This window comes from Tachyglossus aculeatus, chromosome 3 (assembly GCF_015852505.1).
Source record: "Tachyglossus aculeatus isolate mTacAcu1 chromosome 3, mTacAcu1.pri, whole genome shotgun sequence".
NCBI classification, from domain to species: Eukaryota; Metazoa; Chordata; class Mammalia; order Monotremata; family Tachyglossidae; genus Tachyglossus; species Tachyglossus aculeatus.
In genome coordinates, this window is record NC_052068.1 from 25,722,554 (window position 1) to 25,747,547 (window position 24,994).

At 42.4% G+C, this 24,994-nt stretch overlaps 1 protein-coding gene across 1 annotated transcript in view; it reads right to left on the reverse strand.

Annotated features, from left to right (window-relative positions):
* Positions 1-4,055, reverse strand: part of CC2D2B (coiled-coil and C2 domain containing 2B) — a 154,875-nt gene extending 150,820 nt beyond the window's left edge. The window contains exons 1-2 of the mRNA XM_038744430.1: positions 3,992-4,055; positions 36-101 (exon numbers count right to left, since the gene is read on the reverse strand). Coding sequence (XP_038600358.1) covers positions 36-98 — 63 coding nt within the window. The 5' untranslated portion in view covers positions 99-101; positions 3,992-4,055. The remainder of the gene's footprint in view (positions 1-35; positions 102-3,991) is intronic.
* Positions 4,056-24,994: the final 20,939 nt, after the last annotated feature.

A 24,994-nucleotide genomic window follows, 5' to 3' on the forward strand; every position in this document is an offset into this window, starting at 1 on the left:
CAGATGGAACTGTTTTATTAATTGAGATGCTTCACCTTATCTCTTTGATACGTGTCAGTATTTTTGAGCTCCTCCTCTGGAGATTTGTCACCTTGCATAACCTGAAACACCAACGAGAATTAAGTTAGGGATCTGCGCTTTGATAATAAACTTTACCCCCAAATAGCCAAAATCTCTACAAAATATCCTGAAAAAGATCACGCTTCCTTCGACCCCCTGAGGAATCTCTGGCAAGTGAATTAATCTTTCTGTGCTTACAGTTTCTCAACTGTAAAATGTGAAGAGCAGCACTAGCCTTATCTAATTCCCAAAGAGATTTTGAGGCCAGGGAATGGTGGAATACCAAAATGGCAAAATAGCCTTCACTAGAGCAGGATATACTGAGATAGAGCTACAGACAGTAACAAGAGGAGGACAGGAGTATTAAGTGAGTTCAGGTTCTGCGAGAGGCATGAACAAGGAGAAGACGACATGACAGCAGCAGAAACTTCAAGGTAGTAAAAAAAACTTCAGTAACTTGAAAAGGGCTCTACTGTGGGTGAGCTGACCACTGTATTGAGCATCTGGGAGAGTACAATAGAGTAGACACAATCCCTGCCTTTAAGGATCTTATAATCTCTTCCCATAGCAACTAAAGCTTCTTGCAAGAAGGAAAATATAGTTTTAGATCATCATCATCATCAATCATATTTATTGAGCGCTTACTGTGTGCAGAGCACTGTACTAAGCGCTTGGGAAGTACAAGTTGGCAACATATAGAGACGGTCCCTACCCAATAGTGGGCTCACAGTCTAAAAGATGGAAAGACCAGATCTCAGGATAAGGTGCAGAAATGTTAGGAGACATATTCTACCGCTAACTGTAAACAATGTGTGACAAGCGACTAATGGGAGCAAATCGACAACAGGCGGGCACACTGAGGCTGGAGTTTTGGAGACACCAAATCAAGTAGAGAAAAAAGGCAGGAGTAAACAGACAGATGCAAGAAACTAACAAAGACAATAATCTGTGACATACAGGTATTAAAGGAAAGAGAAGAAAATCATATTCTACCTCTAACTGTAGACTACGTGTGACAAGCGACTAATGGGAGCAAATCGACAACAGGCGGGCACACTGAGGCTGGAGTTTTGGAGACACAAAAACAAGTAGAGAAAAAAGGCAGGAGTAAATGGACGGATGCAAGAAACTAACAAAGAGAATAATCTGTGACATACAGGTATTAAAGGAAAGAGAAGAAAATCATATTCTACCTCTAACTGTAGACTACGTGTGACAAGCGACTAATGGGAGCAAATCGACTACAGGCGGGTACACTGAGGCTGGGGTTTTGGAGACATAAAAACAAGTAGAGAAAAAAGGCAGGAGTAAACGGACGGATGCAAGAAACTAACAAAGAGAATAATCTGTGACATACAGGTATTAAAGAAAAGAGAAGAAAATCATATTCCACCTCTAACTGTAGACTACGTGTGACAAGCGACTAATGGGAGCAAATCGACAACAGGCGGGTACACTGAGGCTGGAGTTTTGGAGATATAAAAACAAGTAGAGAAAAAAGGCAGGAGTAAACGGGCGGATGCAAGAAACTAACAAAGAGACTAACCTGTGACATACAAGTATTAAAGGAAAGAGAAGAAAATCATATTCTACCTCTAACTGTAGACTACGTGTGACAAGCGACTAATGGGAGCAAATCGACAACAGGCGGGCACACTGAGGCTGGGGTTTTGGAGATATAAAGACAAGTAGAGAAAAAAGGCAGGAGTAAACGGACGATGCAAGAAACTAACAAAGAGAATAATCTGTGACATACAGGTATTAAAGGAAAGAGAAGAAAATCATATTCTACCTCTAACTGTAGACTACGTGTGACAAGTGACTAATGGGAGCAAATCGACAACAGGCAGGCACACTGAGGCTGGGGTTTTGGAGACACAAAAACAAGTAGGGAAAAAAGGCAGGAGTAAATGGACAGATGCAAGAAACTAACAGAGAATAATCTGTGACATTCAGGTATTAAAGGAAAGAGAAGAAAATCATATTCTACCTCTAACTGTAGACTACGTGTGACAAGCGACTAATGGGAGCAAATCGACAACAGGCGGGCACACTGAGACTGGGGTTTTGGAGACATAAAAACAAGTAGAGAAAAAAGGCAGGAGTAAACGGACGATGCAAGAAACTAACAAAGAGAATAATCTGTGACATACAGGTATTAAAGGAAAGAGAAGAAAATCATATTCTACCTCTAACTGTAGACTATGTGTGACAAGCGACTAATGGGAGCAAATCGACAACAGGCGGGCACACTGAGACTGGGGTTTTGGAGACATAAAAACAAGTAGAGAAAAAAGGCAGGAGTAAACGGATGGATGCAAGAAACTAACAAAGAGAATAACCTGTGACATACAAGTATTAAAGGAAAGAGAAGAAAATCATATTCTACCTCTAACTGTAGACTACGTGTGACAAGCGACTAATGGGAGCAAATCGACAACAGGTGGGCACACTGAGGCTGGGGTTTTGGAGACATAAAAACAAGTAGAAAAAAAAGGCAGGAGTAAACAGACGGATGCAAGAAACTAACAAAGAGAATAATCTGTGACATACAAGTATTAAAGGAAAGAGAAGAAAATCATATTCTACCTCTAACTGTAGACTACGTGTGACAAGCGACTAATGGGAGCAAATCGACAACAGGCAGGTACACTGAGGCTGGAGTTTTGGAGACATAAAAACAAGTAGAGAAAAAAGGCAGGAGTAAACGGACGGATGCAAGAAACCAACAAAGAGAATAATCTTTGTTACCTCCTTCCCTTCCCCACAGCACCTGTATATATGTATATATGTTTGTACATATTTATGACTCTATTTACTAATTTATTTTACTTGTACATATCTATTCTATTTATTTTATTTTGTTAATATGTTTGGTTTTGTTCTCTGTCCCCCCTTCTAGACTGTGAGCCCACTGTTGGGTAGGGACTGTCTCTATATGTTGCCAACTTGTACTTCCCAAGTGCTTAGTACAACGCTCTGCACACAGTAAGTACTCAATAAATACGATGATTCATTGATTTATCTGTGACATACAGGTATTAAAGGAAAGAGAAGAAAATCATATTCTACCTCTAACTGTAGACAACGTGTGACAAGCGACTAATGGGAGCAAATCGACAACAGGCGGGCACACTGAGGCTGGAGTTTTGGAGACACAAAAACAAGTAGAGAAAAAAGGCAGGAGTAAATGGACGGATGCAAGAAACTAACAAAGAGAATAATCTGTGACATACAAGTATTAAAGGAAAGAGAAGAAAATCATATTCTACCTCTAACTGTAGACTACGTGTGACAAGCGACTAATGGGAGCAAATCGACAACAGGCGGGAACACTGAGGCTGGGGTTTTGGAGACACAAAAACAAGTAGAGAAAAAAGGCAGGAGTAAATGGACGGATGCAAGAAACTAACAAAGAGAATAATCTGTGACATACAGGTATTAAAGGAAAAAGAAGAAAATCCTCAAAAAAATGACATTAAAGAAAAAATGGGGGAATAGAGGAGTTATTTTGGAAGTATGAGCACCATAAACTGATGAATAAGCTGAGTGAATCATCTGTTGAAAAACAGAATAGAATCTGAGTGTGTGCGTGTGGGTGTTTGAAGGAGTGTTTACATTTATCTACTTATATGATGCCCTAAAAACTTTGGGCCCAAGCTCTTAGTACAGTGCTTTGCGCACAGTAAGCCCTCAATAAATATGACTGAATGAATAAAAATCTGTGAGCACAGAGGATACGATATATATTCAGATGCTTTGGCTTTTTGGAAAAAGGGAATTACACAGACCTGGTTTGACAGAATTATCACATTCTGAAAATATTCTGGGCAGCAAAAGACTTTCTAAAGTTAAATAAGCTTTTGTTTACACAAAACAAAGATACTCAGTGTCTAAGCAGGAATTTTATATCGTGAGAAAAAAACATTACCTTGGCATTTTTCAACTTTTCCCTTACTCGGCCTCGCAATGCTTCAGTAAAAAAGCTTTGAGTTTCTTCTGCAAAGCCAAATAAGGTAGAATTTTAAGCTCGCTTTCTTACAGTAAAATTTATTCTAATCATATCGAGAACAATAAATTTGCTTCCGAATCAGTCTAGCTATGAACACAGAGAAAATACACAACCCACAACGTAACAACAGGAAACTACATGCTTTACTTGGGTTTTCAGAAGATGGCAAAAACAGAAAAATGAAATTAAGTCCTAATTTACTGCGACAAGGAAACAAAGCTACAAAAGGGGGGAAGAAAGCCACGCTTTCTAATAAATTCAATTCTTCAAATTTACAGGAACAATTCTGAAGACCAACCAATAAAAAGCAGAGCGCTGCGGAAGGTCAGGCAACACTGCAGTGATTCAACTTGATCTCCTGGCTCTCATATTACTCATTAATAACAACAATTTGGGGGCCGTATTTTTATCTTTTAAAAATTGTACCTGATTTTTAAAATACATTTGTAAGCCCTGGTTTTCCCCCCCTTCAAACTCAAGGCACAAGAGGGGAAAATCCTCCATCTTCTCTCCCCGACAGATTCTCTAACGGGCTGGCACGTTCAGCTTCGTCCAAAGAATCGTTTAACTCCCGGCTCATCCTTACCATGCTTTTCCGCGCTAACGGTGACCAGAATTCCAGACTGAATAATTGGGATGGGATTCTTAAGTCCTAAAGAGAGAAGGGGGTAACCGGGTGATACCGAAACTGAGCTCCAGACCCGGGAATTCAAAGGGGCCACATTTGGAGCCCTTCCCTCTATGCCTGAGGAGTAATTGATTCTCCACTTTCATTCATTCAATCGTATTTATTGAGCGCTTACTGTGTGCAGAGCACTGCACTAAGCGCTTGGGAAGTACCAGTCGGCAACATATAGAGACGGTCCCTACCCAACAGCGGGCTCACAGTCTAGAAGGGGGAGACAGACAACAAAACAAAACATGTGGACAGGTGTCAAAATAGTCAGAACAACCAGAATTAAAGCTATATCAATCAATCATATTTATTGAGCGCTTGCTGTGTGCAGAGCACTGTACTAAGAGCTTGGGAAGTACAAGTTGGTAACATATGCACATCATTAACAAAATAAATAGTAAATACGTACAAGTAAAATAAATAGAGTAATAAATCTGTACAAATATATATACAGATGCCGTGGGGAGGGGAAAGAGGTAGGGCGGGGGGTGTGGGGAGGAGGAGAGGAAAAAGGGGGCTCAGTCTAACCCAGTGAGAGGTTAGAAAAGCCAGCTCCCACCACGCTGAAGGGAAAACTTTAGTGCTTCCAACACTGACCTCTCGTGAATCAACCAATCAATGGTATTTAACAATAATAATAATAATGATGATGGCATGTATTCAATCAATTCATCAATCGTATTTATTGAGCACTTACTGTGTGCAGAGCACTGGACTAAGTGCTTGGGAAGTCCAAGTTGGCAACATATAGAGACAGTCCCTACCCAACAGTGGGCTCACAGTCTAGAAGGGGGAGACAGACAACAGAACCAAACATATTAACAAAATAAAATAAATAGAATAGATATGTACAAGTAAAATAGAGTAATCAATCAATCAATCGTATTTATTGAGCGCTTACTGTGTGCAGAGCACTGTACTAAGCACTTGGGAAGTACAAGTTGGCAACATATAGAGACAGTCCTACCAACAGTGGGCTCACAGTCTAGAATGGGGAGACAGGGAACAAAACCAAACATACAAATAAAATAAATAGAATAGATATGTAGAAGTAAAATAAATAGAGTAATCAATCAATCAATCAACCAATTGTATTTATTGAGCGCTTACTGTGTGCAGAGCACTGGACTAAGCACTTGGGAAGTCCAAGTTGGCAACATCTAGAGACAGTCCCTACCCAACAGTGGGCTCACAGTCTAGAAGGGGGAGACAGACAACAGAACCAAACATATTAACAAAATAAAATAAATAGAATAGATATGTACAAGTGAAATAAATAAATAGAGTAATAAATATGTACAAACATATATACATATATACAGGTACTGTGGGGAAGGGAAGGAGGTAAGATGGGGGGATGGAGAGGGGGACGATGGGGGATAAGCAGCGTGGCTTAATGGAAAGAGCACGGGCTTGGGAGTCAGAGGTCGTGGGTTCTAATCCTGCTCTGCCACTTATCAGCTGTGTGAACCTGTACATATTTACTGTTCTATTTATTTTGCTAATGATGTGCATCTAGCTTTATTTCTGTTTATTCTGATGACCTGAAACCTGTCCGCATGTTTTGTTGACTGTCTCCCCCTTCTAGACTGTGAGCCCGTTGTTGGGTAGGGACCGTCTCTAGATGTTGCCAACGTGTACTTCCCAAGCGCTTAGTACAGTGCTCTGCACACAGTAAGCGCTCAATAAATGCAATTGAATGAATGAATATCAGACAGTCACTTTCCCCTACTTCAAAGCCTTATTGAAGTCTCATCTCCTCCAAGAAGCTTTCCCTGCCTAAGCCCTCCTCTTCTCTTCTCCCATTCCCTTCAGCATCGACCTGACTTGCTCCCTTCATTCCTGCCCCCTGCCAGCACCACGGCACTTACATATATATAATAATAATAATAATAATAATGGCATTTATTAAGCGCTTACTATGTGCAAAGCACGGTTCTAAGCGCTGGGGAGGTTACAAAGTGATCAGGTAGCTCCCACGGGGAGCTCACAGTCTTAATCCCCATTTTCCACTGAGCCATGCTGCTTCTCTATATATCTGCGAAGCAGCATGGCTCAGTAGGAAACAGCACAGGCTTTGGAGTCAGAGGTCATGGGTTCAAATCCCGGCTCTGCCAATTGTCAGCTGTGTGACTTTGGGCAAGTCACTTCACTTCTCTGGGCCTCAGTTCCCTCAACTGTAAAATGAGGATTAAGACTGTGAGTCCCCCGTGGGACAACCTGATCACCTTGTAACCTCCCCAGCGCTTAGAACAGTGTTTTGCACATAGTAAGCGCTTAATAAATTCCATTTTTATTATTATTATAAATGCCATTATTATTATTATTATAAATGCCATTATTATTATATCTGTAATGAATTTATTTACTTAATTATGTATATTAATGTCTGCCTCCCTCTCTAGACTATGAGCAGGGAACGTGTCAGTTTCTTGTTTTATTGTACTCTCCCAAGCGCTTAGTACAGTGCCTTGCACACAGTAAGCGCTCAATAAATACGAATGAATGAATAAATGAATGAACCCCTCACCCTATGATGATCCTTTTTTTTAATGGCATTTCTTTAGCACTTATTCGGTGCCATGCACTGTACTAAGCGCTGGGGTAGCTACAAGCTAATCAGGTTGGACACAGTCCATGTCCCACTCGGGGCTCACAGTCTTCATCCCCATTTTATAGATTTTCTCGACTGTGAGCCCACTGTTGGGTAGGGACCGTCTCTATATGTTGCCAACTTGTACTTCCCAAGCGCTTAGCACAGTGCTCTGCACACAGTAAGTGCTCAATAAATATGATTGATTGATTGATTGATGAGGTCACTGAGGAACAGATAAGTGACTTCCCCAAGGTCACCCAGCAGACAAGTGGAAGAGCTGAGACTGGAACCCAGGTCCTCTGACTCTAAGGCCTTGAGGTCAATCAATCAATCAATCAATCAATCAATCGTATTTATTGAGTGCTTACTGTGTGCAGAGCACTGTACTAAGCGCTTGGGAAGTACAAGTTGGCAACATATAGAGACGGGCCCTACCCAACAGTGGGCTCACAGTCCAGGCCAGGGAAGGCCGTGTGGGTTACAGAAGCAGCGTGGCTCAGTGGAAGGAGCCCAGGCTTGGGAGCCAGAGGTCAAGGGTTCGAATCCCGGCTCTGCCACTTGTCAGCTGTGTGACCTTGGGCAAGTCACTTAACTTCTCTGGGCCTCAGTGACCTCATCTGTAAAAAAGGGATTAAGACTGTGAGCCCCACATGGTACAAGGTACCTCGTAATAATAATAATAATAATAATGATAGCATTTATTAAGCGCTTACTATGTGCAAAGCACTGTTCTAAGCACTGGGGAGGTTACAAGGTGATCAGGCTGTCCCACGGGAGGCTCACAGTCTTCATCCCCATTTTCCAGCTGAGGGAACTGAGGCACAGAAAAGTGAAGTGACTTGCCCAAGGTCACACAGCAGACACGTGGGGGAGCCGGGATTAGAACTCGATGACCTCTGACTCCCAAGCCCAGTCTCTCGGCGCTTAGAACAGTGCTTTGCACATAGTAAGCGCTTAACAAATGCCATTATTTATTATTATTATTATTATTATTATTATTATTATTATTTCTCTTCCTCCCTTCAAGGCCCTACTGCGAGCTCACCTCCTCCAGGAGGCCTTCCCAGACGGAGCCCCTTCCTTCCTCTCCCCCTCGTCCCCCTCTCCATCCCCCCATCTTACCTCCTTCCCCTCCCCACAGCACCTGTATATATGTATATATGTCTGCACAGATTTATTACTCTATTTTACTTGTACATATCTATTCTATTTATTTTATTTTGTTAGTATGTTTGGTTTTGTTGTCTGTTTCCCCCTTTTAGACTGTGAGCCCACTGTTGGGTAGGGACTGTCTCTAGATGTTGCCAGCTTGTACTTCCCAAGCGCTTAGTACAGTGCTCTGCACAAAGTAAGCGCTCAATAAATACGATTGATGATGATGATGATGATGATTATTATTATTATTATTATTATCCTAGGATGCCTGGATAAGTTCTGGGTTATTCTGATCATCTTGGAATTAAAGCATCACAGACCAAAACAGCCACCTCACACCTCTCCGAGAGCGGACCGAAGCCTCTCAGGTTGCTTCAGATGATAATAATGATCAATCAATCCATCAATCAATCATATTTATTGAGCGCTTACTGTGCGCAGGGCACTGTACTAAGCGCTTGGATAATAATAATAATGCTAGTAATGATGGCATTTGTTAAGCGCTTACTATGTGCAAAGCACTGTTCGACGCACTGGGTCAAAGCCGGCCCTCTTGGGCCCCTCTCTAGACTGGCCCACCCCAGTCCAAACCCGAAATCCGAAATACCCAGAAGGGCTCTCAGCACAGAGGCAGGAGCCTCTAACTATGTACAAATCGAATAAATAAATAAATAGAGTAATAAATATGCACAAACATATATACAGGTGCTGTGGGGGGGGAAGGAGGGAAGGCGGGGGGGATCGCTTACTGTGTGCAGAGCACTGTACTGAGTGCTTGGAAGAGTACAACGGAGTTAGAAGACACAATCCATCCTCGTGTCTTGCACATAGGCGCTTAATCAATCAATCAATCAATCAATTGTATTTATTGAGCGCTTACTGTGTGCAGAGCACTGTACTAAGCGCTGGGGAAGTACAAGTCGGCAACACATAGAGACGGCCCCTACCCAACAGCGGGCTCATCATCATCATCATCATCAATCGTATTTATTGAGCGCTTACTATGTGCAGAGCACTGTACTAAGCGCTTGGGAAGTACAAGTCGGCAACACATAGAGACGGCCCCTACCCAACAGCGGGCTCATTATCATCATCATCATCAATTGTATTTATTAAGCGCTTACTGTGTGCAGAGCACTGTACTAAGCGCTTGGGAAGTACAAATTGGCAACATATAGAGACAGTCCCTGCCCACCAGTGGGCTCACAGTCTAAAAGGGGGGGGACAGAGAACAAAACCAAACATTCTGCCAAAATAAAATAAATAGAATAAATGCCATTATCATTATTATTATTATTATTATCCCCACACCGAGCTTTGAGTCTAGAGGGTTCAGAGAACCCGTTGAGCAGCTAAGTTTATCTTTATAAATTTCGATATGCACTGAGCGTTCTCCAGGCTTCTCCAGGAAGCGCTCAAATGCCATTGATTTATTCACTGATTGATTATTCGGGAATAGGCAACTTAGTACGTGCCTACTGGATTTCAACAGGAGGAGTGCCCCAAAGAGTATGCCTGCCTTCATTTAGAGAAGCTGCGTGGCCCAGTGGAAGGAGCCCGGGCCTTGGAGTCCGAGGTCGCGGGTTCAAGTCCCGGCTCCGCCCCTTGTCAGCTGGGTGACTTTGGGCAAGTCACTTCACTTCTCTGGGCCTCGGTGACCTCATCTGGCAAATGGGGATGAAGGCTGGGAGCCCCACCCGGGGGACAACCCGATCACCTTGTAACTTCTTTTAGACTGTGAGCCCACTGTTGGGTAGGGACCGTCTCTATATGTTGCCAACTTGGACTTCCCAAGTGCACACAGTAAGCGCTCAATAAATACGATTGATTGATTGATTGATTCCCCAGCGCTTAGAACAGTGCTTTGCACATAGTGAGCACTTAATAAATGTTTAATAAATACGATTATTATTATTATTATTATTATTATTTATCAACCGCCTCCACCCTCCCCAATTAATCCTCTCTGCTCTTCTGCCCTTTTTCCTCCTCACCTTTCGCTGGCTCCTGTGCTCCACCACTCTGCCCTTCTTTGTCTTTCTTCCCTCCTATGCCTCTTTATTCATTCAATCAATTAATCAATCAATCAATCATATTTATTGAGCGCTTACTGTGTGCAGAGCACTGTACTAAGCGCTTGGGAAGTACAAGTTGGCAACATATAGAGACAGTCCCTACCCAACAGTGGGCTCACAGTCTAAAAGACCAATCATTCGTATTTATTGAGCGCTTACTGTGTGCAGAGCACTGTACTAAGCGCTTGGGAAGCACAAGTTGGCAACACATAGAGACAGTCCGTACCCAACAGTGGGCTCACAGTCTAGAAGGGGGAGACAGAGAACAAAACCAAACATATTCACAAAATAAACAGAATAGATATGTACAAGTAAAATAGAGTAATAAATATGTACAAACATATATACATATTCATTCAATCATATTTATTGAGCACTTACTGTGTGCAGAGCACTGTACTAAGCGCTTGGGAAGTCCAAGTTGGCAACATATAGAGACGGTCCCTACCCAACAGTGGGCTCACAGTCTAGAAGGGGGAGACAGAGAACATAACCAAACATATCAACAAAATAAAATAAACAGAATAGATATGTACAAGTAAAATAAATAAATAGAGTAATAAATATGTACAAACATATATACATATTCATTCAATCATATTTATTGAGCACTTACTGTGTGCAGAGGGGAGACATAGAACAAAACCAAACATATTAACAAAATAAAATAAACAGAATAGATATGTACAAGTAAAATAAATAAATAGAGTAATAAATATGTACAAACATATATACATATTCATTCAATCGTATTTATTGAGCGCTTACTGTGTGCAGAGCACTGTAGTAAGCGCTTGGGAAGTCCAAGTTGGCAACATATAGAGCCAGTCCCTACCCAACAGTGGGCTCACAGTCTAGAAGGGGGAGACGGGGAACAAAACCAAACATATTAACAAAATAAAATAAACAGAATAGATATGTACAAGTAAAATAAATAAATAGAGTAATAAATATGTACAAACATATATACATATTCAGTCAATCATATTTATTGAGCGCTTACTGTGTGCAGAGCACTGTACTAAGCGCTTGGGAAGTACAAGTTGGCAACATATAGAGCCGGTCCCTACCCAACAGTGGGCTCACAGTCTAGAAGGGCTAGGCAGAGAACAAAACAAAACATATTAACAAAATAAAATAAACAGAATAGATATGTACAAGTAAAATAGAGTAATAAATATGTACAAACATATATCCATATTAATTCAATCATATTTATTGAGCGCTTACTGTGTGCAGAGCACTGTACTAAGCGCTTGGGAAGTACAAGTTGGCAACATATAGAGACAGTCCCTACCCAACAGTGGGCTCACAGTCTAAAAGACCAATCATTCGTATTTATTGAGCGCTTACTGTGTGCAGAGCACTGTACTAAGCGCTTGGGAAGCACAAGTTGGCAACACATAGAGACAGTCCGTACCCAACAGTGGGCTCACAGTCTAGAAGGGGGAGACAGAGAACAAAACCAAACATATTCACAAAATAAACAGAATAGATATGTACAAGTAAAATAGAGTAATAAATATGTACAAACATATATACATATTCATTCAATCATATTTATTGAGCACTTACTGTGTGCAGAGCACTGTACTAAGCGCTTGGGAAGTCCAAGTTGGCAACATATAGAGACGGTCCCTACCCAACAGTGGGCTCACAGTCTAGAAGGGGGAGACAGAGAACAAAACCAAACATATCAACAAAATAAAATAAACAGAATAGATATGTACAAGTAAAATAAATAAATAGAGTAATAAATATGTACAAACATATATACATATTCATTCAATCATATTTATTGAGCACTTACTGTGTGCAGAGGGGAGACATAGAACAAAACCAAACATATTAACAAAATAAAATAAACAGAATAGATATGTACAAGTAAAATAAATAAATAGAGTAATAAATATGTACAAACATATATACATATTCATTCAATCGTATTTATTGAGCGCTTACTGTGTGCAGAGCACTGTAGTAAGCGCTTGGGAAGTCCAAGTTGGCAACATATAGAGCCAGTCCCTACCCAACAGTGGGCTCACAGTCTAGAAGGGGGAGACGGGGAACAAAACCAAACATATTAACAAAATAAAATAAACAGAATAGATATGTACAAGTAAAATAAATAAATAGAGTAATAAATATGTACAAACATATATACATATTCAGTCAATCATATTTATTGAGCGCTTACTGTGTGCAGAGCACTGTACTAAGCGCTTGGGAAGTACAAGTTGGCAACATATAGAGCCGGTCCCTACCCAACAGTGGGCTCACAGTCTAGAAGGGCTAGGCAGAGAACAAAACAAAACATATTAACAAAATAAAATAAACAGAATAGATATGTACAAGTAAAATAGAGTAATAAATATGTACAAACATATATCCATATTAATTCAATCATATTTATTGAGCGCTTACTGTGTGCAGAGCACTGTACTAAGCGCTTGGGAAGTACAAGTTGGCAACATATGGAGACGGTCCCTACCCAACAGCGGGCTCACAGTCTAGAAGGGGGAGACATGTGAAGTTACAATAATAGTAATAATTGTGGTATTTATTAAGCTCTTATTTTGTGCCGGGCACTGTACTAAGCGCTGGGGGGAATACAAGCAAATCAGGTTGGACACCGTCCCTGTCCCACACGGGGCTCACAATCTTAATCCCCATTTCGCAGATGAGGGAACGGAGGCACAGAGAAGTGAAGTGACTTGCCCAGGGTCACACAGCCGACAAGTGGCAGATCCGGGATTAGAACCCATGACCCTATGACTCCCACGTCTATGCTCTAACCACTAGAATAAGTGGAAGAAGGAAGAATAAGTAACATAATACTTTCCCCCCCAATCCGATAAAATCACGTTGGTCTTGTTTAATAACTCTTTAATCCCATGCACCCTTGGAAGATATAAAACAAATAAATCAGAGTTCTAATAATCCTACCTTTCAGGAGGTTCTGATCTTCATTTTCTGTGAGTGGTTTCTGCCCTAGGGTATTCTTGGCCTCATCTGACGACTGTGAAAAAACAGATTTTTTTTTAGCTCTAAAATGAAGACTTTACAACTCAAATTTAAAAGATTTGACCGTGGGCCTAATACAGAGACTACATTATTAATATCAATCAATCAATCATCAATCAATCATATTTATTGAGCACTTACTATGTGCAGAGCACTGGACTAAGCGCTTGGGAAGTCCAAGTCGGCAACATCTAGAGACGGTCCCTACCCCACAGTGGGCTCACGGTCTAGAAGGGGGAGACGGGGAACAAAACCAAACATATCAACAAAATAAAATAAATAGAATAGATATGTACAAGTAAAATAAATAGAGTAATAAATAGGTACAAACATATAGACATATATACAGGTGCTGTGGGGAAGGAGAGGGAGAGGAAGGGGAGAGGAATATATTTCATATAGCTACGTACGTCACATATCGTGTCACTCTCCTTTAAAAGGGCTTATAATCAATCAATAGATACTGAGCATTTATTCTGTGCCGAGTACTGTACTAAACACTTGGGAGAGTACAATAGAGTCCATCTGAAAATCGAATTTTTTTCTAAAATTAACCGCCCACTCCCGAATAATCAATCAGTGAATAAATCAAGGGTATTTGAGTGCTTCCTGGAGAAGTCTGGAGAATGCTCAGTGCATATCTAAATTTATAAAGATAAATTTAGCTGCTCAACGGGTTCTCTGAACCCTCTAGACCCGAAGCTCACTGTGGGGATAATAATAATAATAATGATGGCATTTATTCTATTTATTTTATTTTGTCAGTATGTTTGGTTTTGTTCTCTGTCTCCCCCTTCTAGACTGTGAGCCCACTGTTGGGTAGGGGCCGTCTCTATGTGTTGCCGACTTGTACTTCCCAAGCGCTTAGTACAGTGCTGTGCACACAGTAAGCGCTCAATAAGTACGATTGATTGATTGATTGATTTCCACCGAGCCACACTGCTTCTCACACAGCTGACAAGTGGTGGAGCCGGGATTTCTAGACTGCGAGCCCGCTGTTGGGTAGGGACCGTCTCTATATGTTGCCAACTTGTTCTTCCCAAGCACTTAGTACAGTGCTCTGCACACAGTAAACGCTCAATAAATATGATTGATTGATTGATTGATTGATTTCCACCGAGCCACACTGCTTCTCACACAGCTGACAAGTGGTGGAGCTGGGATTTCTAGCCTGTGAGCCCGCTGTTGGGTAGGGACCATCTCTATATGTTGCCAACTTGGACTTCCCAAGCGCTTAGTACAGTGCTCTGCACACAGTAAGTGCTCAATAAATATGATTGATTGATTAGAACCCGCATCCTCTGACCCCCCAACTTGCCTCTAGGCCATGCTGTTAGTATGTCTGGTTTTGTTCTCTGTCTCCCCCTTTTAGACTGTGAGCCCACTGTTGGGTAGGGACTGTCTCTATATGTCGCCAATTTGGACTTCCCAAGCGCTTAGTACAGTGCTCTGCACATAGTAAGCGCTCAATAAATACGATTGATGATGATGATGACGATGTTTACAGGCAAAGTTACTTGCTTATACGACAGAGAGTCTCGGGGAAGCCTGGGGTCGGACAGGAGCCCTCCTCAACACAAAGGGGAAAAAGTCCTTTATATGTCCTGCTTTTGGACCAATCAATCAATCAATCAATCCTATTTATTGAGCGCTTACTGTGTGCGGATCTTCTCCTTCGACAAGGCTCACACTGGTGGATGGAGAAAATAGCTCCTTCATCCCCTAGAGACTCCAAATCCACCGAATGCTTTAGTCAGAGAGTGAAGCAACAGCTACCAAATAAACAACCGAATCGCTATTTATGTCCGTGAAAAGAATAACGTGTTGAGTACTCACAATAATAGTAATAATGGCATTTATTAAGCACTGACTATGTGCAAAGCACTGTTCTAAGCGCTGGGGAAGCTACAGGCTGATCGGGTTGTCCCACGTGGGGCTCACAGTCTTCATCCCCATTTTCCAGATGAGGTCGCTGAGGCCCAGAGAAGTGAAGTGGCTTGCCCAAAGTCACACAGCGGACAATTGGCGGAGCTGGGATTCGAACCCTTGACCGGGCTCTTTCCACTGAGCCACGCTGCTTCTCCACTACGTGCTATTATTCATTCAATCGTATTTATTGAGCGCTTACTGTGTGCAGAGCACTTTACTAAGCGCTTGGGAAGTACACGTTGGCAACATATAGAGACGGTCCCTACCCAACAGCGGGCTCACAGTCTATCTTAGAGAAGCAGCGTGGCTCAGTGGAAAGAGCCGGGGCTTTGGAGTCAGGGGTCAGGGGTTCGAATCCCGGCTCCGCCACCTGTCTGCTGTGTGACCTTGGGCAAGTCACTTAACTTGCCCAAGTTAAGTCAAGTCACTTAACTAGTCTCCCCCTCATCCCCCTCTCCATCCCCCGCATCTTACCTCCTTCCCTTCCCCACAGCACCTGTATATATGTATATATGTTTGTACATATTTATTACTCTATTTATTTATTTTACTTGTACATATCTATTCTATTTATTTTATTTTGTTAATATGTTTGGTTTTGTTCTCTGTCTCCCCCTTCTAGACTGTGAGCCCACCGTTGGGTAGGGACCGTCTCTATATGTTGCCAACTTGTACTTCCCAAGCTCTTAGTACAGTGCTCTGCACACAGTAAGCGCTTAATAAATACGATTGATTGATTGTTTGATTGATTAACTTCTCTGAGCCTCAGGTCCCTCATCTGTAAAATGGGGATTGACTGTGAGCCCCACGTGGGACAATCTGATCACTTTTTATCCCCCCCAGTGCTTAGAACAGTGCTTTGCACATAGTAAGTGCTTAACAAATGCCATCATTATTATTATTATTATTATTATTATTATCATTATTATTACTAAGGAGCTGGGATAGATACAAGGCAATCAGAGTAGACCCAATCCTGCCTACCCCAGTTATATAAAATAATTACGGCATACACCATCTGTTGTTGGGGTTTATGAAGGGCGAAGGGGAAGATGGTGGGCAGACAGTCTCACCCTGTGCATAAAGTTTCCACTACAACTGTCTGCACACAGTAAGCGCTCAGTAAATGCGACTGAATGAATGAATGAATCATCATCAATCGTATTTATTGAGCGCTTACTGTGTGCAGAGCACTGTACTAAGTGCTTGGGAAGCACAAATTGGCAACATATAGAGACAGTCCCTACCCAACAGTGGGCTCACAGTCTAAAAATGAATGAATGAATGAATGAATGAATGAATGAAGGGAGCGAGTCAGGGCGACGCAGAAGGGAGAGGGAGAAGAGGAGGGAATTAGGGAAGGCTTCCTGGTGGAGATGGGCTTCTGATAAGGCTTTGAAGCTAGTAACTGTGGTATTTGTTAAGCACTCACAGGAAGCGCTCAGTAAATACGATTGAATGAATGCAGCACAGCGTGGCTCAGTGGAAAGAGCCCGGGCTTTGGAGTCAGAGCTCATGGGTTCGAATCCCGGCTCCACCACAGGTCTGCTGTGTGACCTTGGGCAAGTCACTTCACTTCTCTGAGCCTCAGTTACCTCATCTGGAAAATGGGGATTAAGACTGTGAGCCCCACGTGGGACAACCTGATCACCTTGTATCCCCCCCAGTGCTTAGAACAGTGTTTTGCACATAGTAAGTGCTTAACAAATGCCATCATCATTATTATTATTATTATTATTATTATTATTATCATTATTATTAAGCACTGGGGTGGATGCAAGCAATTTGGGTTTATTTTATTTTGTTAATATGCTTTGTTTTGTTCTCTGTCTCCCCTTCTAGACTGTGAGCCCGCTGTTGGGTAGGGACCGTCTCTATGTGTTGCCAACTTGTACTTCCCAAGCGCTTAGTCCAGTGCTCTGCACACAGTAAGCGCTCAATAAATACGATTGAATGAATGAATGAATGAATGAATGAACTCTGAGTTCTGCTCTATTCAACCCCACCTGCACTTTGACCTCTACTCAGAGAGCAGGGGTCACTGTGCCATGCCCACCTCCTTCATCCTCGCCTCCCTCAGCTTGGCCGCCACATAATCATAATAATAATAATGATGATGGCATTTGTTAAGCGCTTCCTATGTGCACAGCACTGTTCTAAGCGCTGCGGGGAGATACAAGGTGATCAAGTTGTCCCATGTGGGGCTCACGGTCTTAATCCCCATTTTACGGATGAGGGAACTGAGGCTCAGAGAAGTGAGGTGACTTGCCCAAGGTCACACAGCAGACATGACTGTGAGCCCACTGTTGGGTAGGGACCGTCTCCATATGTTGCCAACTTGTACTTCCCAAGCGCTTAGTACAGTGCTCTGCACATAGTAAGCGCTCAATAAATACGATTGATTGATTGATTGATGTGGCGGAGCTGGGATTCGAACCCATGACTTCTGGCTCCAAAGCCCGGGCTCTTTCCACTGAGCCATGCTGCTTTGCCAGAATAAAGCACTGTTCTAAGCGCTGCGGAGGTTGCAAGGTGATCCGGTTGTCCCACGGGGGGGGCTCACAGTTCTCATCCATATTTTACAGATGAGGAAACTGAGGCCCAGAGAAGTGAAGTGACTTGCCCAAAGTCACACAGCTGACAGTTGGCAGGGCTGGGATCAATCAATCAATCAATCGTATATATTGAATGCTTACTGTGTGCAGAGCACTGTACTAAGCGCTTGGGAAGTACAAGTTGGCGACATGTAGAGACAGTCCCTACCCAAAAGTGGGCTCACAGCCTAAAAGGGGGAGACAGAGAACAACACCAAACATACTAACAAAATAAAATAAATAGAATAGATATGTACAAGCTAAATAAATAGAGTAAAAAATATATACAAACATCTATACAGGTGCTGTGGGGAAGGGAAGGAGGTAAGATGGGGGGATGGAGAGGGGGACGAGGGGGAGAGGAAGGAAGGGGCTCAGTCTGGGAAGGCCTCCTGGAGGAGGTGAGCTCTCAGCAGGGCCTTGAAGGGAGGAAGAGAGCTAGCTTGGCGGAGGGGCAGAGGGAGGCCATTCCAGGCCTGGGATTTGAACCCATGACCTCTTACTCCAAAGCCCGGGCTCTTTTCCACCGAGCCACGCTGCTTCACATAAAAACGGTAGTTGCTCCGACACTGGACAGTTGCTCCCTTCTAATATTTCAAACTGGATTTATGTCCAGGCCCAAAAGGGAAGACGTCGCCGAATCCCGAGAAGCAGCGCAGCTTGGGAGTCAGAAGGACCTGGGTTCTTATCAATCAATCAATTGTATTTATTGATTGCATTTATTTATAATTTATAATTTTATTTATAATTGTATTTATTTATTGAGCGCTTACTGTGTGCAGAGCACTGGACTAAGCGCTTGGGAAGTCCAAGTTGGCAACATAGAGAGACGGTCCCTACCCAACAGCGGGCTCACAGTCTAGAAGGGGAACAAAACCAAACATATTAACAAAATACAATAAATAGAATAGATATGTACAAGTAAAATAAATAAATAGAGTAATAAATATGCACAAACATATATACATATATACAGGTGCTGTGGGGAAGGGAAGGAGGTAAGACGGGGGGATGGAGAGGGGGAAGGAGGGGGCTCAGTCTGGCTCGGCCACTTTTCGGCTGTGTGACCCTGGATAATCAATCCATCAATCAATTGTATTTATTGAGCGCTTACTGTGTGCAGAGCACTGTACTAAGCGCTTGGGATGTCACTTCACTTCCCAGTTACCTCACTGTAAAATGGGAAATAAGACTGTGAGCCCCATGTGGGACCGGGACTGTGTCCAAACTGATGAGTTTGTATCTACCCCAGCACCCGATACAGTCCCTGGCTCATAGGAAGCGCTTAACAAATACCATTAAAAAAAAAAAGAATTAATCTGCATAAACTCTGGCTCTAATAATGCAAGGGAATACTTTAAATACTGTTAAAAAAATAAGTCTGTACCTTTTTTTTAATAACTTTCCTTTCCTTCGGAATACTTTGCGTGAGGATCCTTCCTGGAGTTTTCACTTTCTGAATATACACAAAAAAGCTGTTAAGAATAGCAGACTTTAGTGGAATAAAAAGCAAATTAAGGATAATGATGGCATTTATTAAGCGCTTACTATGTGCAAAGCACTGTTCTAAGCGCTGGGGGGGATACAAGGTGATCAGGTTGTCCCACGTGGGGCTCACATTCATTCATTCATTCATTCAATCGTATTTATTGAGCGCTTACTGCATGCAGAGCACTGTACTAAGCGCTTGGGAAGTACAAGTTGGCAACATATAGAGACGGTCCCTACCCAACAGTGGGCTCACAGTCTAGAAGGGGAGACAGACAACAAACAAAACATATTAACAAAATAAAATAAATAGAATAAATGTGTACAAATAAAATAAAGAAATAAATAGAGTAATAAATACATATAAACATATATACATTCTTAATCCCCATTTTACAGATGAGGTAACTGAGGCTTAGAGAAGTTAAGTGACTTGCCCAAAGTCACAAAGCTGGCTATTGGCAGAGCTGGGATTTGAACCCATGACCTCTGACTCCAAAGCCCGGGCTCTTTCCACTGAGCCACGCTGCTTCTCTAAGTAGCACAACAGGTTGATTTTAGGCAAATTTAAATTGGGGGGAAAACAGGAAAATCAATGAAAAGTAGTTACACTTTCAAAATTAATCAATTTTCTTCAAAGGATTTTCATTATGGTTGGGTAGCAATTTATTTATAGCAGTTTATTTCAGGCTACACAGGAAATAAACCATTTTTGAATAAATGACACAGGGCTTAGGATGATAATGATGTGCATAGAGCTTTAATTCTATTTGTTCTGATGACTTATTTTTTACTCTATTTATTTATTTATTTTACTTGGACATATCTATTCCATTTATTTTATTTTGCTAATATGTTTGGTTTTGTTCTCTGTCTCCCCCTTCTAGACTGTGAGCCCACTGTTGGGTAGGGACTGTCTCTATATGTCGCCAACTTGTACTTCCCAAGCGCTTAGTCCAGTGCTCTTCACACAGTAAGCGCTCAATAAATACGATTGACTGATTGATTATTATTATTATGGGCAGGAATGTGTCTGCTAATTCTGTTGCACTGTTCTCTCCCAAGCGCTTAGCACAGTGCTCTGCTCATGCTTAGTAAATACAATTGATCGATTCCCTCTTATTCCCATTTTCTTCCCCTTCCTGGACTTTCCTTCCCCTGGTGGGAGAGAGAGGCGAGGGAAATGGCAGGTGAGGATGGAGAGAGCAGAAAAGACATGAAAATGAATTAGAGGTAGGGGAAACAACTGAGCATAAATCAATCAATCAATCGTATTTATTGAGCGCTTACTGTGTGCAGAGTTATATTAGAATTATAAATAGAATAAATAGAATTTATTCTATTCTAAATAGAATAGAATAGCGTAAAGATATTTACGCTGCGGGTGTGGGGTATCAAAGTGCTAATGGGGTACAGATTCAAGTGCTTAGGCAGAGCGCCCAGGAGATTTTAGTCCCGGCTCTGCCAATACCCTGGTGAGTGACTGGAGAGCAAAATGCAAGTCAATCAATCAATCAATCGTATTTATTGAGCGCTTACTGGGTGCAGAGCACTGTACTGAGCGCTTGGGAAGCCCAAGTTGGCAACCCATAGAGACGGTCCCTACCCAACAGTGGGCTCACAGTCTGGAAGGGGGAGACGGAGAACAAAACCAAACATATCAACAAAATAAAATAAATAGAACAGATATGTACAGGTAAAATCAATAAAAAGTCAAGGAATCGCTGCAGAAAATGGGGCCAAACCAAACTGTAAACTCCATGTGAGCAAGGAACATGTTTACCAATTCTCCTGTCCTCTCCACAGTGCTTAATTCAGTGTGCTGCACATAATAAGAGCTCAATAAACAGCACTGATTACCTGAAAGGGACTGGCACAGATAGTAGGGAAGTAACTAAGGGGCAGTGCTAGTGGCCAGTAATAACTGTCTCCATCCCCCCACCTTACCTCCTTCCCTTCCCCACAGCACCTGTATATATGTATATATGTTTGTACGTATTTTTTACTCTATTTATTTATTTTACTTGCACATATTTATTCTATTTATTTTATTCTGTTATTATGTTCTGTTTTGTTCTCTGTCTCCCCCTTCTAGACTGTGAGCCCGCTGTTGGGTAGGGACCGTCTCTAGATGTTGCCAACTTGGACTTCCCAAGCGCTTAGTACAGTGCCCTGCACCCAGTAAGCGCTCAAAAAATACGACTGATGGATTGATTGATTGGCCGTCTCTATATGTTGCCAACTTGGACTTCCCAAGCGCTTAGTACAGTGCTCTGCACACAGTAAGCGCTCAATAAATACAATTGATTGATTGATTGATTGGCCGTCTCTATATGTTGCCAACTTGGACTTCCCAAGCGCTTAGTACAGTGCTCTGCACACAGTAAGCGCTCAATCAATACGATTGATTGATTGATTGACTATATATGCTGCCAACTTGAACTTCCCAAGGGCTTAGTACAGTGCTCTGCACACAGTAAGCGCTCAATAAATACGATTGAATGAATTGGACAAGACTTGAGTCAATCAGGTTATATGCATGCCCCTTCCTTCCTCTCCCCCTCGTCCCCCTCTCCATCTCCCCCATCTTTCCTCATTCCTTTCCCCACAATATGTTTGTACAGATTTATTACTCTATTTATTTATTTATCTTACTTGTACATATCTATTCTATTTATTTTATTCTGTTAGTATGTTTGGTTTTGTTCTCTGTCTCCCCCTTCTAGACTGTGAGCCAGCTGTTGGGTAGGGACTGTCTCTATGTGTTGCCGACTTGTACTTCCCAAGCGCTTAGTACAGTGCTCTGCACACAGTAAGCGCTCAATAAATACGATTGATTGATTGATTGATCAGAAAGGGGATTTCAGCCCTTTTGGGGCCCATGAGTGCTAATTTAACCTGTTTGGCTGAAAACCTCCCCTTGATATGATGGAATTCAATGACTTGCATGATACTATATGATATTGTTTTACAGTTCACACAGCTGGGAACCACGTACACCATTTTATTCTCCCCGAAACTATTTTCCACTGGGCAGGTATATGCTGAGTTCGCTTCTAACTGTGAGAGAATAGTAAATCCCGAGCTTCCTTAAGAGACCACAGAACTACGAAGTGGAAATTTCAAATACTACTTCCCTTAAGTGCTTCATCTGATGACATTTCTTCTTCCTGCTCCTCCTATTAATTCTGGATCATTCAAAAGAAAAGCAATAAAACAGCGTTTTAAGACACCAAACGATAAAAGGTTGAAAAACTGCTAATACTACGTGTCGATATTAGGAGCGATGGCCTAGTTTCATTTATTTCTCCCCCTCGTCCCCCTCTCCATCCCCCCCATCTTACCTCCTTCCCTTCCCCACACCTGTATATATGTATATATGTTTGTACATACTTATTACTCTTTTTATTTATTTATTTATTTTACTTGTACATATCTATTTATTTTATTTTGTGAGTATGTTTGGTTTTGTTCTGTCTCCCCCTTTTAGACTGTGAGCCCACTGTTGGGTAGGGACTGTCTCTATATGTTGCCAACTTGTACTTCCCAAGCGCTTAGTACAGTGCTCTGCACACAGTAAGTGCTCAATAAATATGATTGATTGATTGATTGATTGATTTTGTCCAAACACTAATCCTAGCCCACCTTGATTACTGTATCAGCTTCCTTGCTGACCTCCCCACCTCCTGTCTCTCCTCCCTTCACTCCCTGCTTCACTCTGCTGCCTGGATCATTTTTCTACAAAACCATTCAGTCCATGTTTCCCCACTCAATCGATCAATCGTATTTATTGAGCGCTTACTGTGTGCAGAGCACTGTACTAAGCGCTTGGGAAGTACAAGTTGGCAACATAGAGAGACAGTCCCTACCCAACAGTGGGCTCACAGTCCTCAGGAACATCTAGTGGGAGGCCTTTCCAGACTGAGCCCCCTCCTCATCCCCCCTGCCTTACCTCCTTCCCCTCCCCACAGCACCTGTATATATGTACATACAGATTTATTACTCTATTTTATTTGTACATATTTATTCTATTTATTTTATTTTGTTAATATGTCTTGTTTTGTTGTCTGTCTCCCCCTTCTAGCCTGTGAGCCCGCTGTTGGGTAGGGACCGGCTCTACATGTTGCCAACTGGTTCTTCCCAAGCGCTTAGTCCAGTGCTCTGCACACAGTAAGCGCTCACTAAATACGATTGAATGAATGAATAAATAAAGAGCACAGGCTTGGGAGTCGGAGGTCATGGGTTCAAATCCCAGCTCTGCCACTTGGCAGCTGTATGACTCTGGACAAGTCCTCTTCTCTGGGCCTCAGTTCCCTCATCTGTAAAATGGGGGTGAAGACTGGGAGCCCCCCCGTGGGACAACCTGATCACCTTGTAACCTCCCCAGTGCTTAGAACAGTGCTTGGCACATAGTGAGCACTTAATAAATACCATCATTCTTATCATTACTTATGGAAGAAGGAGGTTACAGAGAAGCAGCATGGCTCAGTGGAAAGAGCCCGGGCTTTGGAGTCAGAGGTCATGGGTTCGAATCCCAGCCCTGCCAATTGTCAGCTGTGTGACCTTGGGCAAATCACTTCACTACTCTGGGCCTCAGTTACCTCATCTGTAAAATGAGGATTAAGATTGTGACACTCCCTGCCCCCCCATGGGACAACCTGATCTCCTTGTAATCTCTCCAGTGCTTAGAACAGTGCTTTGCACATTGTAAGCGTCCCCCCGCCTTACCTCCTTCCCCTCCCTACAGCACCTGTATATATGTATATACGTTTGCACGTATTTATTACTCTATTTATTTATTTATTTATTTGTACACATTTATTCTATTTATTTTGTTAATGTTTTGTTTTGTTGTCTGTCTTCCCCTTCTAGCCTGTGAGCCTGCTGTTGGGTAGGGACCGTCTCTCTATGTTGCCAACTTGTACTTCCCAAGCGCTTAGTCCAGTGCTCTGCACACAGTAAGCGCTCAATAAATACGATTGAATGAATGAAAGCAGCGTGGCTCAGTGGAAACAGCCCGGGCTTTGGAGTCAGACGTCATGGGTTCAAATCCCGGATCCGCCACTTGTCAGCTGTGTGACTTTGGGCGAGTCACTTCACTTCTCTGGGCCTCAGTTACCTCATCTGTAAAATGGGGATGAAGACGGTGAACCCTCCTGGGACAACCTGATCTCCTTGTAACCTCCCCAGCGCTTAGAACAGTGCTTTGCACATAGAAGCAGCGTGGCTCAGTGGGAAGAGCCCGGGCTTTGGAGTCAGAGGTCACGGGTTCGAATCCCGACTCCACCACATGTCTGCTGTGTGACCTTGGGCAAGTCACTTAACTTCTCTGGGCCTCAGTTACCTCATCTGTAAAATGGGGATAAAGACTGTGAGCCCCACGTG